This window comes from Pipra filicauda, unplaced genomic scaffold (assembly GCF_003945595.2).
Source record: "Pipra filicauda isolate LSUMZ 115617 unplaced genomic scaffold, ASM394559v2 scaffold195_size2193078_pilon, whole genome shotgun sequence".
In the NCBI taxonomy this organism is placed as follows: Eukaryota; Metazoa; Chordata; class Aves; order Passeriformes; family Pipridae; genus Pipra; species Pipra filicauda.
In genome coordinates this window covers 771,280-788,058 of record NW_024104304.1, presented here as the reverse complement: position 1 = coordinate 788,058, position 16,779 = coordinate 771,280, and the positions used below count along the sequence as shown (strand labels likewise).

The window sequence follows — 16,779 nt, the reverse complement described above, 5'->3', positions numbered from 1 at the left end:
TTAAAAAAAACTTGCCTACTTTTGTCAGGAAGAGCCTAGCACTCAGTTTGGCATAGTTCTTTGAAAGTAAAATTAAAAAGTCACAATTGTTTTGGGTTAAAAATTAAAGACCCTTGTGCTTTTCATCTTTTAAGCATTTATCATGATCAACTTGTTTGTATCAGGGACTTCGGTGATTTACATGGCTTCTCTTTTCTTGCCTTTCACCAGAGATGTAATAGCAGAACACCTGTTTTGTTTCTTCGTTCAACTTAACAGTACTTCAGTATTACCAGAGAAATTTTCTCTTGGAATTTTTTTTACACTAATTGTTTGCAGAATTTTTTAAAAAATTCATAACTAAAATTAAAATGATACTGTATGTACATGAGTTTGTAAAGCTAGGTATATATATATATAAGAATATTGTGTTGTAACATGACTGTCTATGCAGAGTCTGTATAAGTGTTTTGGAAAACATCAGTTGTAATTCCTTATGGAACAGTCTTCGAATTGACTTGTTCTGGCTAGTCTTCAGCACAAGCATAAATATGCTGTGATACTACTCTAAATTAAGATCATGGTCTTTATGAAACAGATTTTAGGGTAATTTCATGCTTAAAAATAGGAGTAAGAAAACTTGAGAACACAAAAGCATTTATGAAAATAAGCTTAGGTATGGAGACAGTTATTTATTCAACAGAAATTCCCCTGAAAGTCGGGTAAACAGAGTTCTCATATAAAGTCAAAGATCTGGCTTGATTCTTGTTGCCCTCATCATAGATCTGGCTTGATTCTTGTTGCCCTCATCATGCATATAGAAATGTTGGCAGTCAGTGTCCCATAGATCTCATATTGGAAGTACAGCTCATCTGTGGTATAGCTGATAAAGAAGAAAATTTCTGATGTTGCATTTTATTCTCTCAAAGCTTAGGAAGCTTCAAGTCTGGTGGTTCAATGGGAGCACCTGGAAACTCACATTAAATTATAGCTGGGAAGCCCTCAACCTCTGCCCTATCTGGCAATGTCAAAAATCTCTTCTGAAAAATTAGGTCCTTTTTGTCACGTTCAAAGAACCGCTGGATGAAATTGTTAAAAATATTTCATTTAAGCTAATGCTAAGAAACAAGAAGTTGGCCTGTGAACAGACATCTCCCAGCTTTGTTGTGCCTGTCAGAAAAGTTAGGGCTTCTGGCTGTCTCTTGTCATTGTACCTGCTCCCTCACTTGTGGTTGGCCTTGCAGAGTCTGCTGGTTATCAACCCTGCTCAACCATTTATTAGGGGACACCACAGGAGGAGATCATTTGCATTGGTGTCTCCTCGTGGTAGGGTGGTGCTGAGTGTAGGAAGCATTAACCTCTGCCACTGGCATGGCAGGTGGGAAGGGCTGTGCATGTCTTTGGCTTCACTAGATCAACCTAATGTCATATTTCTTTGGTATGGTGGATAAGGCGGATGTGTGAGTCGGGAAAACTAAGTACTGGGAAACCTGAGGTGACAATACATGTTATTAATTGGTGGATGGTATGCTTTGATTAGTAATAAGTTTAAGGCCAGAAAGTATGTTACTTTTGTCCTGACTGCAGTGAACGTGCATGCTGATGATAAGATATATGTCGTGTGTATTTTTTACAATTCATTGGATCTAGCTATTTTTGTCTTAGTTGTCATTATTTAGGAGGTGGGTATCTGATATAATTTAAATTGTCAGATACTGATTTTTTCACTGCTATGTGCATTCATTACCTGTAACTTCATATTATTTTTCTTTTCATTAAAATCATATAAGGTGTGATAGAACTGTGTGAGTTCAGATGTAGCAGTAAATTTTGCCTATTAAAATTGATTTAGATTTGTAAATTTGTCATGAATGTGAATAAATTTAGAAAGCAATGTTGAGGTATATCTGAGGTTTATCTGTATATTAAAAGATGTATGCTAATATGAGTGTGAACTCTCAGGTATAAATGGGGATCTTGTATTTAATTTTTGCATTTTTCTATGCAGGTTCGAAAGCATGTGAATGACCTATATGAAGACCTAAGAGATGGACATAACTTGATCTCACTTTTAGAAGTCCTTTCTGGAGACACCTTGGTAAGCTTTTAGATCAGCATGCAATGATTCCATATTGTTGTTTATGCATTTTCTCTGTTTGTTAACTCATTGTGTATTGACTGCTGGAGGTTTCTTTGATATTTTCTGTAATCTGTGACCAGATACCAAAGACACAAGTTATATTTCTCTTGGTAAAATATACTACTGTGAATTCTGTGGGAGAATGCAATCTGTTTCTTCATTTCTTGTGGTCAGAGAGACTTCTTTCTTAGTAGGGTAATGCACTATTTTTTCTGTTCTTTCTTTTTCTTTCCAATTTTTGTTTTAACAAGTATTGGATGCTTAATATCTTTTTGCATTAAAGGGAGTAACTGACAAATAACAAGGATAAAATGTCCCTGAAATTGTCTAACACACTCCTCAGGTGTCATTTCCTTTCTTTGTGAGCATTACTTCCCTTGCTTTGTATTTGTTCTCTTCATTATGTTCTTCTTTTCATGCTCTTCTTTTCATTTGTGGTCTGTCTTGTGTTTTTGCTGTCCTGTCTCCCGTCTGTTATATTCATTAGCCAAGAGAGCGAGATTTTTTGAAGACCTTACGGTTGGTGAGTTCAACAGAAGCATGCGCAAATGAACAGCATGAGGATGTGGAGGATGAGGATAAGGGGGTAGGTGCCGACCCCCATAACTGTACTAATGTAGTGTTTGAAGTGTGGTGTCTGCTAATGCAAATTCGTAGTTTGATGTGCTGCAGTAGTCGGCTGTAGAAAGGACAAAAGAAACTGTGTTGGTAAACCAGGATATGTGTGTTCGTGACGGAGGTATGGTAAAGACAAATTTTGATTTAGCCTTTTTGTGAACAGCTGAAATGAAAATGTTCAAGATTTTTTACTTGTTTTCTTTGATTAAACTGTAAAAAAACATGGCGCAAATGTGTACTGGACAATGCTATTGAGATGTTATAAGCTTTTTTAATAATAGATAGGGAATTACCATAATTCTGTTAAACTAAGACTTTTTTTTTAAACTTGCAAATAGTATTGTCCATATACAAGTAATTTAGACAAAGACTTGAAGGCTCTTCTTAGTGAAGTCAATAGCAAAATATCGATTTGTCTTAATTAGAAGCACTAGTCTACTGTGCCTGTGGTATACATGACATAATGTTGGATAATATCTTGAAATAAGAAAATTCAGATGCACAGATCTATTTGTTAAAATTTACCACATGTAATAGTTATTTTTATCAAAGCAGATAGATTAGAAGTTAAGCGACAGCTTTGGGTAGTGGCTACTAAGAATACAGATAGTTTGCAGAGTTTATCTTTCTTGAAATAAATACCGAATTATTGTTTCACCGTATTTTGTCCATCCAGAAGGGAAATATCTACTTAAAAAGTGTAAAACACCAAGTGCTTGTTAGTCCGAGTGAGCTGTTTCATGCCTTTTTAGACCTTGCATCATTGGCATTTGCTAAAGCAACTTGCTGTCATAGGGCCTGAGTGCCTCCCTGGCTCCCGTGCGTTGTGTTGCAGTTGTGATTTCAGTGGAATTTGTGTGCTTTTTTCTGGAGTGTAACATAACTCAAAAGGCTACACTTTTTTAAAAAACACATATTTCCCCTCTGAGATGCTATACCTAACTATATAGATGGGGATTTATTATACCTTCTTTGTTGTGGAAAACCCAAGTTCCAGGTCTGCAGTCCTTTGTTCCCTCTGTAGAAGCTACTTGATAACAAGGACTGCAGTGCTTGATTCTGAGCTATTGATGTGAAAAACAAGGGGCTAAATAGAAGATTATATAATGGAAATTAAAATTCTGTGTTTCAGTTTTTGCTCCTTATTCAGCTCCATTTTCCCCTGTTTCTTTTTGGCAAGCATCTCATACTCCACAGGGGGGAAAAAAAGGCAGTTGAGGAAGGATTGGGCTTATCGGTGTGTTTCGCGGTGATTATCTGAGGAAATACTCATATTCATGGCTGTTCTCTAGCAATTATAGTCTGCTTCAGTTTATTGCTGTGAACGTTTGTGAAAAATCTGAAATAAGGAAGAATAGAAGGATTTGGATATGATGTTGATATTAGTTTAACTGCTTTCCCATGCTGATCTGTGACAGCTAAGTATGCGTTTTCTGTGTGGTTCTTCTTCTTGGTAATTTTACACTAACTGCATGCAGTTTTGCCATTTTTTTCCATTAACACACCGCTTGTGCTTATTTTACAGTTTTTTTTCTTGATGGTTTTGACTTTGCTTTGGGAAGAGTGATTTATTAGTTGTTTTCATGCTTTAAAATATTCTACTCAAGTCAAGAGTTTAAACTTACACTCTAAGACTGTATATGTTGTATTATTCTGTTTGGAGGAAGATACTATCTTTATTAGATGCTTTAAATAAATATGTATAGATATCATAGTGATTATGCAGTCATACCATTAAGTCATGAAGTTGCATACAGAGGTAAGCTTTTCCATCACGGAGTTTGTCAGAGCAATATAAAGGTCCATGACATTACTTACATTTTGCTTTGCTTAGCACACTGTGAATATTTTATAATAATAAATTGCACTTTAGTTTCTGTAGGTAGTAGCCCTCTTGGCCTTAATAGTACTTTACAGGGAATGGTTATCAGCCTGCATGGATCAAAGTTGCAGTTGGGAACCACTGATCTCTCTTGCTATCTACTCTGCTAAAAAACTTCAACTATAGTTAAAAAAAACATTCAAAGCACACTTTCCCACCAAAGGTATTGATTTCATTAAAACTGCAGTGCTTCAAATGTTCTACACGGTATCTTTTAAATCAGACTGTTCTTTTGTCTAATGAAAAAATCTCACAACTATTGTTTTCCAATTTTAGCCCCGAGAAAAAGGTCGGATGCGTTTTCACAGACTCCAGAACGTCCAAATTGCACTGGACTATTTGAAAAAACGCCAGGTATGATGAAAATTTAAGAAAAAAAAAAAATCATAAAAATTTTGTCACCTATAGCTAATAAATAAAAAATATGTCCTACTTCGTCTTTTATGCATGTTGTGTAAGAGCTGCTTGTGTAGGCTTGGCTTTATGTCATAGATGGATAAGCAAGATGTGGCAAAGGTAACTTTGCACCACCCTTCTCTGAGCAATAACAACACACTCTGTGTGATATGTGGTATTAAAGAGGAGAAAATTATGTGTGAGATCCTAAGGAGTTGCTTATAGTAAATTTAACTGTCTTTCATGCTGCCCAGGCACTAGCTGGTTTGCAGTTTTGTTCAAAGTCTAATTTATAGTGCAAAATGCAGATTCAAGGAAATTAGAATGTTGTATGGGAATTCCTTATTTTGATTTTATTTGTTTTGGGAAAATCTCAAACCTTGATCCCGATGAAAGCAAAATTGGTCCTGTAGAAAGGCATCAGAGTTACCTGGACTGTGAAAGATTCAGTCTTAATTTCACCTGTATCTCCTTTAAGCCAGACACTTGAAATCCAAACTGCTAAGTGGTTTTCTGCTACTGCTTTTAGATTCTTTTAAATGCTTACAGCATTCTTGCTTTCTCCCTTCACAAAACAGCAATTTAAAAAAAATATCCAAAATATGGAAGGAAAAACTGTTCCTCCCTATCCATCTCATCCCATTCCAATGAAGTGACACTGAGAATCTGCTTTTTGATTGGTTGATATAAAAAAATAATTATTTGCTACTTCAAAGGTTTGAATTTATCTATGCTTAGCAAACCATAGATAGATACTTAGTTTGGTTATAAAACTAAATGCCCTTTTGTATTTTGAGTGAAATTGCAAACTTGTCTTTTGGGTCACTGAGTATCTGTGTACTGAGAACTCAATCTCCCTTTGCTGAGTTCAAAGCACACTTTTCCTGTTAACCTAAGTGAGCCACTGAACAAATAACACTACAAAGTAAATGAGTGGTTACTTGAAATGATGGTCACACCGATATTTTTATGCAGCAAGACCTCAGCACTTGTGCTGCACCATGCCTTATTTATGCACGGCAGACCATGTATATTAAAGTGCAGGAGATATAGGGTCAGATCACCCCCATGTTTATGAACGTGTGTGTTGATGGGAACCACAAGACTCCATCACACAGCTGTTGATTGTGATCTGAGGATTTTTGTGTTTTCTTTAGCTTTATGGTTTTGTGAAGATGACTGTATTCTAAAGTACAAAATGCTTGTAGGGCTTTGGTCTTCTTGGTAAATTGTCAGTAGGACTTGCAGTTGATTAAAGTTTCAGCCCTCTGGTAGGTGTTTCTAAACCATATTTAGGAGATAACTTGCTCAGGTTGGCTGTATAACCTCCAAAACCGATGCTTTATTGTGATTGCAGGGCAGAGAAATCCTACATATTGATAATTTTGAAACCTGACTTGAGAATTAGACCAGAACAGACTGTGGAATACACTGTCTTTCTTGCAGATAGGGTGGTTCGGCACTTTTTTTCCTTCCAAACAGTTAAGATTTTGTGGCAAATCAAGAGGAGGACACGCCTTTGCTCATTCAATTGATAACAGGGTATATGTTCAAAAGCATGTGCATGTAACTTTACTAATGTCGGCATAAAATGCCTTTTAGCTGAGTCATCTTTAACTGCTAGGCTATATGGATACATAATACAAATAGAGAAATTAAATGAATTATTAAAATATGACAAAGAAAATGGAATTCTTGAACTCACTCTAAGTGCGAGGTTTGGGAGTGGCAATAATAGCAGCTTTCGTTTTCATCCTGTTAACCATTTCTTGTTTATAGCACTGTGATTGAGTACAGCATCATAAGTGATAATAATTGTTGTCATTAAACCATTGGTTATTTAAATGTGATACTAAATTCTTAGTTTTATTAAGCCAGTGCATTGTGTTTTAGTAAGCCAGTTCTCCTGCTGCTAAATTCTTACTGTGGCACAGGAAAGTGTGGGGTGGAAGGAAGACAGTGGTAACTTCCCAGGGCTTAGCACTGCCCTGGGACTAATACACCAGCTACAGATCATTATATTCTTGTTATCTTTCCCTGCTTTGTCATACCTTCTCCTTTTGACAAGAACGGAGGAAAAGGGTACTTGGCATGGGGAGCAGATCTGCTGGCCTAGTGACAGCTGAGGATCTTCTCAGCTTGATGTGAGTGGGAGAGGGCAATTCCTAGCAGGCTGCTTAGAGCCAGAATGCATTTCCTTTCTGCTTTTGAGAATTAAAAAAACCCCAACAGACTAGGCTCAGGAAATGAGTAGTGCATCCTTTACAATCATACCTGTGTAACGCAGTATGCGTTTGTGGCATATTTATTTCAATTTTGTCTGTATTTTCTTTCTACGATGGCAGGTGAAACTGGTTAACATCAGAAATGATGATATAACAGACGGGAATCCCAAATTGACTTTGGGGTTGATATGGACCATAATTTTGCACTTTCAGGTAAGCCTAGTTTTGCTTGACAGTATGTTTTTGGTCATATTCTTGCATACAGTTACGATGAACGCATCCGCTTAGACAGGACTCCATAGATTATGTCTCTTCTTTAATGTATATTTGAAGGTTTTGATGATATATCTTATTTTATAATGTAAACTGAACCTCAAGATATTTGCTAATTGCCTGTTTGTGGAGTGAGAGAAAAATAGCTTCAGTTTTGAGCATCATTAAAGATGATAGTTGATGTATTCCTTCCAGCTTTTGGACAAACAGGTCTTGTTTTATTCCATAGAGTTCTTTTGATGTGTGTTAAAATATATTAAAAAGTTTTAAATACTTGTTTTTCTTCAGGATCTGAATTTCTCTGCTGATATGAGTATTTTAGCAAGCAGTGCTTTCAGCCTCCTTGAGCAATTTGTAACACATCAGCATCTGTTTCTAGCCCCAGTGATGGTAGTGCAGGTCACACTAGGTGGCACTCTGGTTGTTGTACACTGGCGGGATTGTGTACAGTATAATGCAGCCTTACAGTGTGTGGTGTTAAATTGCTCCTCAAAACGAGGCTTTCATAATGGCCACGGCTGTGGATGATGTAATTCAGATGACAGATAATTCCCATTTAGTGACTGCAGCATTGTTAGCGATAAACTCCCTGCACTGTTGGCATTTTAAAAGATCAGAAATTTACACAATCACACAGAAAAAGCATGGTTCACTTAAGAATGTTCCACACTGGATTTATGACTGAAAAAAATTTCTTAAAAAGAAAAACCCAGAAAGGATGTTAGGATCTCATGTGCCTTTCTGCAGATCCTAACGAGGAGCAGAAACATGAATAGGGACAGTGGGGCCCTGGTTTAAACAGGGTGCACAGGGTGCACAGCTTAGCCAGTAGCAAAGACTGAGAGCTCCCCTAATTGTGTCAGTCTTTGCTTCCACATAGTTATATGGAGAGAAAAAAGACTGGGTTTAAATATATTTAAGTATGACATACAGAATTAGGCAGTGATTGAATGTTGCTGTATTTTAAGAAATAAAGATTATTAGGAACTTCCTAATAGAAGCTGTTAGTGGAATTTAAGCCTTTACTTGATGTATATTTTATCTTTCTGAACCTGATTAATAGGTTTTTGCAGAATTGAAACTGTGTTTCACTAGCTGAAGCACAGGACATCTGGCACAATTTTGGGTGCTTATAAAAAGTAGTGAAAGTTAGAGCTACTACTTAGTTACAGTTGTAAAAATTAATGAAAAGGAAAAACATTTATATAAAAGAACTAGTTTAGGTGAGCTGGTGTAACAAGGATTTTCTCCTGTAAGGTGTCCAGCTCCATATGAAATACGTTAAAACATTTAGACTGTACCTGAAACACACTTACTTCACTATATCTTGACCACAATAATTGCCAATTAAATGTCTGCAAGTACAATTCAGATCTTACAGATCTATCAGAATAGACTATTTCAGTTGGAAGGGACATACAATGCCTGACCAATTTAGGGCCGATTAAAAGTTAAAGCGTGCTGCTAAGGGTACTCTCCAAATGCCTCTTAAATACTGACAGGCTTGGGGCACCAACCACCTCTCTAGGAAACCTGTTCTAGTGTCTGACCACCCTCTCAGTAAAGAAATGCTTCCTGATGTCCAGTCTAAACCTCCCCTGGCACAGTTTTGGATCATTGCCAAGCCTCCTGTCACTAGATAACAGGGAGAAGGGCTCAGCACATCCCTCTCCACTCCTCAGGAAGCTGTAAAGCAATGACGTTACTCCTCGGCCTCCCTTACTCCAAACTAGGCAAACCCAAAGTCCTCAGCCATTCCTTTTAGGACATACCTTCCAGCCCTTTCACCAGCTCTGTTTTCTCCTCTGGACACATTCAAAGACATTCAAATCCTTTGTAAACTGTGGGGCCCAGACCTGCACACAGTTAACAAGGTGAGGCTGCACCAATTCTGAGTGCATTGGGATGATTGCCTCTCTTCTGCTGTGTTTGATGTACACCAGGAAGGGGTTTTCCCTCTTGGTGATCAGTTTTTTAACAAAATAATATCTTTAAAAAATTGTGAAAAAAATAATTTTAAGAATGAATAGTGGTTCTTGACTAAATATCAAACTTCATTAGTAAATATGAAATAACTGAAGAACAGAATTTTAACAAAAAATATTTTCTGTCTTTTTGCTGTTAATGGCTGCAGTGCCTGCGTGACATTTACTGCTATACCACTTCTTCTGAAGAATATGGTAATTTGGTGTCAGTCACTGACACCTGTACATGGCCAATTCAGGTTCAGAATGTGAAGTTCAGAAGAATGTGCATACTTAACACCTCACGTATTTTTTTTATCTTCACTTAGATTTCAAATGAGGGAAAAGTCTGAACAGAAAAGTCTAACAGCAGAGTCTTCACAAAGAGATAAAACCTTCATGATAATAACTGTGCATTGTTAATGTAGTGTGCATGGATTAATCCTCTAGTTATCAGGAAAGTTGTGATCAGATTCAGTTTGACATTAAGACACCTAAGTCCAGGTGCTTATGGGGAGCTACGTTCTTATGCATTAAGTGTCTAAATTGTCCCTATAATCTGATAATCTGAACCTCGAATAATCTGAGATTTAGTCTATACGTTTAGTATAGCCTAGAGAGTGAGTCAACTAACTAGCTACTAGAGGTTCCTTCTGTTTGACTAAACATAAATGTCTCTGTCGTTGGAGATTTATGAGACAGCCATGCAAGTATGAGAAACATGATATAGGTCTTATGGGAAACCCACTCTCATCTGGGAAGAGACAAAGCAGGCAGGATAAACTGCTTCTTAAATTGTGGTAAACATGTTTAGCAGTGGATTTGATGCCTGGAGGGCTAGGCAATACGGTGGGTGAGGTTGGTGGAGCACTTCACGTCACTTGAAGTAGATGCCTAGAGCACTTACAGAGCTATTCAGTTGTCCAGTATAGGTGCTTAGTGTGTTCTGATGTGACACATCATATCCAGTACCATATGCAGTGGGAAGCAGGTTTCCATAGGTCTTGTGCTGTATATGCTATCCCCATGTAGATATCTTAGGTAGTTCTAAGTGTTACAAATGTTCTAGATGGTTAATTGACTTTCTCCGTATGTCTCTGATTCAGGGTGTGAAACACTGCTGTTCAACTGGTTGATTGTACTAACAAGATCCCCAGGGCTTTTGATTTAGTTTCCTAAAGACAGATGGCATTTGTGTGATATCTGAGGTGTGCTAGACTATCCAGGATATGCATGAGGGGTTCTCTGATGAGACACCAGACCTGCGAGAGAGCCATACTCTTCCAGACCTGTAGCTGGAAGCCAACTGGGATATAGGAGGATATCTCAAAGAGTTTCAGAAGCCCATGTTGAGGAAACTAAATCCTGCCCCTAGTGGATAAAATGGTCTCTTCAAAACCTAGCTAGCATGTAAACATGAATATGTAGACACCTGTGCTGGGATGTCTTAACCTGAATTACCAATTAAAATTTTTTTTAGCATTTGCAAAGGTAATTAATTTCTCAGTGAGCGTAAGAAACTGCTGTGTGATGTTACTGGCTCTGTTGCACATCATTTATGTGTATTCTAATAACACTGCAATCTGGGAAGTAGTCGAGATGCCAGAGGGTTTTTTTGGCTGTTGTTTGTGGCTTATTGATTCTCTGAGTCATGGTCCTTATCTGGAGGATAATATTTCCGCAAAATAGAAAATCCCTCTGATTATTGGAATGAATTTAGGAATGATTTAGGGGAAAGACATGATGAACAAAAATAAAAGATAATACACATTTGAGGATTATGTTTCTCTTGCATCTGAATTATGTCTAAAGATAGTTATAGCTTTGTGACTTGGTACCCATAATTAGATAAATACAAATGTTGTTCTGAGTTACACCACTGACTTCTGCAGTTACTCAAGTCCAGAAATTGTACATTCTTCTGTGTCCCAAGTAATTGTGTAAAAGATACGGAAAAGATGGTGGTTTATTGAGTTGAGTGTGTTATAAAATAATTTGTCCTGTGGATATTGAAAAACCCCAAGACATGTATGCTGCTAGGATTTAGGCAAGCTTTCAAAGTATGCATTTAATATGCTTGTAATAATATGTGGGTTAGTTTAAATTCAGTTTCATAATGTAGTAAGTGTTGTAAGTTATTTTCCTGGCACCCGTAAAACATGCTAAATCAGATTACAGTTTTTTGTATAATCATAAGCTGTAAGTATAAATATCCAAATTAATACTCTAATGGACTCCTTCAACACCCAGTATATTTTCACTGATGACATTGGAGATGACCAACTATAGATGGAAGCAGCATTTGTCCCCAGTATGTAACCACAATTTTAGTAAGATTTAATTTTGTTAAAAATTGGTGATAATTTCTTTTCAAAACCACTGAAAGCATTATTTAGTTTAACAAATGTTAAATATTTAGAATAATTTTCACTTGGTTGAAAAAAGCATGCCAAACCAATGTGAAACTTTTAACTTCTAGCCACCTAAAATTAGTCCTTTGTAAAGTAAGGCCTTAAAAAATTCGGAAGCTTTGAAGTCATGACTTAATAGACTTTTTCTATTTCAGTTTCATCATCATTTTCCAGCTCGGAAACTGCTGTGAAACATGTTTTTCCCCACTCTCTCTGGCTCCTTGCTGTCAGACCTCTTTGCAGGATGGTGCTTTTCAAGGCCTCTGCTCAGTGACGTTTTTGTCCAGATGTTACAGTACTGTCCAGCCCCCTCCAGCCAGATGAGTGCTTTCTTTCAGGCCTCCTTGGGGCACATGTAACCTCTTCACACTTCTCTTGCCAGCCAGAGAATCCTTTTTTTTTTTGCTGCTGACTCTCTATAAACCTTTGAGAAAAATTTATTCTTGATCAGTCTGCCCCCAGGCAGTCTATTCATTTGGTCCAGCATCAGCAGTTAAACTTTTACCAATGTTGGGCAACAAGGGTAGATTTGCTTGCAGATGACTTGGCTGAGATAAAGAACAACTACCCAGCCCTTTCTCAAGTTGCTGATACCCCTTTCTGCAGATAGGTTTTCAGAGCCTGCGATGCAGGTAGTAGTTTTGCAGCACTCTTGCATTGGTCATGAAGGTTGTGGCCTTCATGCAGAGTGGCCAGAGGAGGAGGCAGCTCAGCTTTGGTGGCCCATTCCAGTAAATGAAGTGCAGATGACGGAGGAATAATGTGATGTTCTGGGACCTGTACACCTTCCTCTGCTTCAGCAGCTCTGCTGTTAAATCCCATGTTAGGTGTCACCATTCAATGGACATGCTGCTTTCTTTCCTGAGGTGGCCATGTATAGTTGAGAGATCTGGGTCTGGCCTTCACTCACTGTTCTAGCAACCATTTCTGCTGGCCATAGATGGCTGGCGGCAGCTGACTCTAAATCTTGCCCTGCCTGAGCTGTGTACCCTGCAGACCAAGGATTGAAGTTTAGTCTGCCTTTGCTTTAAAATAACTAGAACAGTTCAAGATTTGATCTTCTCAAAGATTTAAAGGTGGAGCTATGTGGCCAGTTGTCCAGTCTATGACTATAAGTCATTGTAGGATAAAGCGTATTCCACCTGGCAGCTGCAATTACCCGTCATTAGCCATTGTGGAAGCATTCCCCACCATTCAGCATTTGGTAGAGTATACTCTCATGGTATTTTATTTCTCAACTGAACTCCTAGTTATCTCTTCTGGAATTCTTCAGCAATTTATTAAAAATACCCAAACGTGCTAACCCTCAAGTAAGAAAACGAGTTCTTGGAATTTCTGAGGCTCATCTGAAACACGGCAAGGGTGAGAAGCATTAAGAGTCCTTAATGCCATAAAACTGCCAAGGATCAAATTCCTCTTTTTGTAAGCCATCTCACTGGATATAAAACCTCTCCTGTTGATGGTTTGGCTAAAAGCTGAAGAGCTCTTTCAGAGTTTGAGGAGTGGTTGCCAGTACAGCTCAAACAGCTCCAATTATAATTGTTCGTGCTGGCAAGCCTTTATTTTTTCCCTTGTTCTCTATCTTGTGTACTTTAATTTTCACTTTCTCTTTGGCTTATGTTTATCTCTCTGTCATTCTGCATGTGACCTTAGGGCTGTGCAACAAAATGCTTGCTGGTTATCTGGTATGCTGCTTTAGTACCATGAAATGATATGCCCCATTTATGCTAAATGCTCCATTGCTTTTGCTGTGTTGCATAAACACACAAAAAAGAGGGTAAAGGGATCTTAGATACAAAGCTACCTGAATGAAATGTGTTCCTAGGAAGCTTTTGGTAAAAGATACCTGGCATGATTTGATTGACAAAGTGGTATAACTTCTCCTTTGCAGTAATTGCTAACTATTTGAGACTAATGGTAAAGTATAAATTAGCAGTGTACAAAGGATGAATGGTCTCATCATTTTGCAGACTAACAAATACAGATATTCAACAACATTGCCACTATAATGGGTAATGCACCTGTCCTATGTTAAGAACATAATGCATCTCCCAGTCACAGATGTGCTTGACAAATTACAAATATCTATGGTTAAATGCAAACCCATACAAATCAGCGTGAGCTATTTCATGTGTCAGTGTTAATCTTTTGTTTGCCATGTCTTAATCTTAACCTCTTGTTTGTGATTAAGCAGTCTCTAAGGTCAAATTGCAGACAAGTATTGGTCTAATCCTTTATTCATGTTAGGGAGTTTTGTGCCAGAAAAAGTTTTTCGCTAATCTCCCCGTAAAACTTTGCAGCATTGGTGGGTATAAGTTTGTATCTTTGGGGATTTTGTTTAAAAAAAAAAAAAAAAAAAGGAAAAAAAAGAAAGAAACAGAACAATCCGTGGTAGTATTTGTAACAGCTTTGATCATCTGGATCTTTGGCTTAAACTAGTGCTGAGCTTCTATTCAGTTCTAGTCAGGTGTCTGAGACAAAGCCTTTGGTGTGGTCTTTGCTATGTTGTGATGGTTCTCATAGGCTTCAGTGGTAGTGTCTTTTGATGCTTTAAAATATCATCTGTCTATGCTCTAGCAGACAGGTTTTAGAAGAAATTTCAGTTTCCCTCTTCTGAGTCTGCAGTGTAATCATGTTACCTCTGTCTCTTTCCTTTGGATATATTGCTTTATAGAATTTCTGTTAGCTGAAAGTGGTCATTTTGTCTTTAGTTACTCACACTTTCATTTATCATCATCTTCCCTTAACATGGAAATTTATTTTGCTTAGGGTTTTTATATAAAAAAAATTAACAACTGATAAAAATGTAATTTATCAGTTCTGTTGTCCTTATCTGTTCAAGAGCACTTTGGTTCAAGTTACTTAAAAAGTTAAAGTGACTATAAAGGTACTATTTGGTTAATGGGGAAAAAAAAGGAATAGCAGAAAGAATTGTTAATAGAGAGATGATAGCCTTCTCTGGAACAGCTGGTAAGTATTGTTAAAATGATTATTAAGTCTCAAAAATACATATTTCTTACCTATTTCTAGGAAGATCAAAAGGCACAAATACTACTAATCATCTCTAGAGGTATACTTGGAATGGATTTATTCCTAGCTAATATTTAGAAATGGTTAAATTCCAAGACTATTGTAGTTATACCGGCTATGACCTGTAATGCAGAAGTAAGGCAGGATTGTTGGGAGCACTGGTCTTATAACTAGTGTTTCAGAACTGATTCTTTTATTTTTGCTGTCTCATTTTTTTTTAAATTCTACTTCAGAATCACCCAATTTTTTTAAAAATTGAATTACCTACTCTTAAGGAAAAGTGTTCAAAATCTAAGGTGTTAATGAAAGAGGATATGCAATATCAGGGACTTTCTAAATTACTGATTGCATTACAAAATGCGATAGTCAGCTGTAAAATAAAAATATATGTTTCTTCTGACCTATCTTGAATTACATTTAATTTGAAATTTTTTACAACAGTCAGTGTGCCACTGAATCTACAGGACTTTGGACATAACAGAGAGTGCTTTAGGAACATTTTCTCTTTGAAAGAAGGTGGTATAATGCTGACTGTTAAACAGATGTAAACAGTTTAAAGGAAATACATATTACGTCACACTTCATTAAAGCTCAGTTAAATAGTCTAATATAGAAGCCTCGGTGCTCATGTGTATTAATTTAAATATATACTTGCTTTGGAAATTTAAATTTTGAAGTATTTTTAAGCAAGTTCTTAACCCCTGTAAAGTTTGTGGAGGGCGAACACTGGCAATGTACTTGTGGTAGGTTGTTTAGATACATTTTCGGTAAGACAGCATGAGGACTTGCAGTCAGTCACTCAAATACTGGACACTTGTCTTTAACATTTTGCATAATTTTTGCTTTACCAAGATAGTATTTTTTAAATATATTTTAATATTATTATGCTATGATCTCTTTAACCGTATCTTATTGTTATTAGACATCTTGTTGTTAAAACAGAAACTATATTTGTGTGAAATGAAATTAGCCTTGGCCTGTTGCACTGCAAAGTCCTGAATAATCTTTACCGATGAGAGAGAAGAAACAGAAGTATATATTTATGTGTAAAAGCCATTTGTTTGTACAAACACAGTGATGTAGTTCACAAAGATTTTTTTTTTTAATGTATTTTTCTGTTAATTAAGGGTGGTCACATCAGGACCCGACTCAGGCTCATGTGGAAGTGTGCTTCAAATCAATGAGTCCTCTGGCCTTAGCTGAAAGTCACTTTTCCAAAATAATTTTTCTAAGCTAACTAGAATACAGCTTTTTCATTTTCGGTAAAGGGAGTAAATATCGTAAGTGCATCTCTATATTGAGCATGCTACAAATACAAACTGAGGTAATGAAAGAGTCATAGCATAATGTTTACTTTGAAAAGAAACGTTAGCATTGTGCTTGTACATAACTGCCCATCTGTCACTGTATTCTGTAGTGTTACAGTACAAAATTTTCTAAGCATTACTGTCAAATTTTACCTCAGTGCCCTGAGAGTAGGCAACGGTGAGCAACTGTATTCTTGGAAATTCTTTGGAGACACATCCTGGTTCTTTGCTGTATTATTCATTCTAGATCCTGTTAGTAAAATGTGTTAGTAAAACTTCAGTGGAACTGACCCCTGGGGATAAAATCTCTGGGTTTCGTTATTGCAATTCCTTTCCAAATAAGCCTGGGAAACTCAATGGTAACACCTGATAATGCCTGGCAAGTCACTTGGCAGTTCTTTCTCAGCATGAGAAATCATACACATCTGCCCTTGTTGATGTGTGCTGGTTTTAGTAGATTTCACATATCCATAACAAAAAGCAGAAGCTTAAAAAGATTTTTTCCAAACAAAGTATGCTGGAGATTAGACTTGCTTGCGTTTTCAAAGTGCGTA

General features: G+C 37.0%; 1 protein-coding gene across 15 annotated transcripts in view; it reads left to right on the top strand.

Moving 5' to 3' along the window:
- DST (dystonin) overlaps positions 1-16,779 on the top strand; it is a 306,949-nt gene that overhangs the window by 110,147 nt on the left and 180,023 nt on the right. For 8 of the 15 annotated variants that reach the window (XM_039380420.1, XM_039380421.1, XM_039380418.1 and 5 more), the window contains 3 exons: positions 1,988-2,077; positions 4,896-4,973; positions 7,361-7,453. In XM_039380420.1, the coding sequence (XP_039236354.1) occupies positions 1,988-2,077; positions 4,896-4,973; positions 7,361-7,453 (261 nt within the window). Of the gene's footprint in view, positions 1-1,987; positions 2,078-2,606; positions 2,706-4,895; positions 4,974-7,360; positions 7,454-16,779 lie in introns of all 15 variants that reach the window. The other 7 variants (XM_039380429.1, XM_039380416.1, XM_039380419.1 and 4 more) reach the window with 1 other exon arrangement.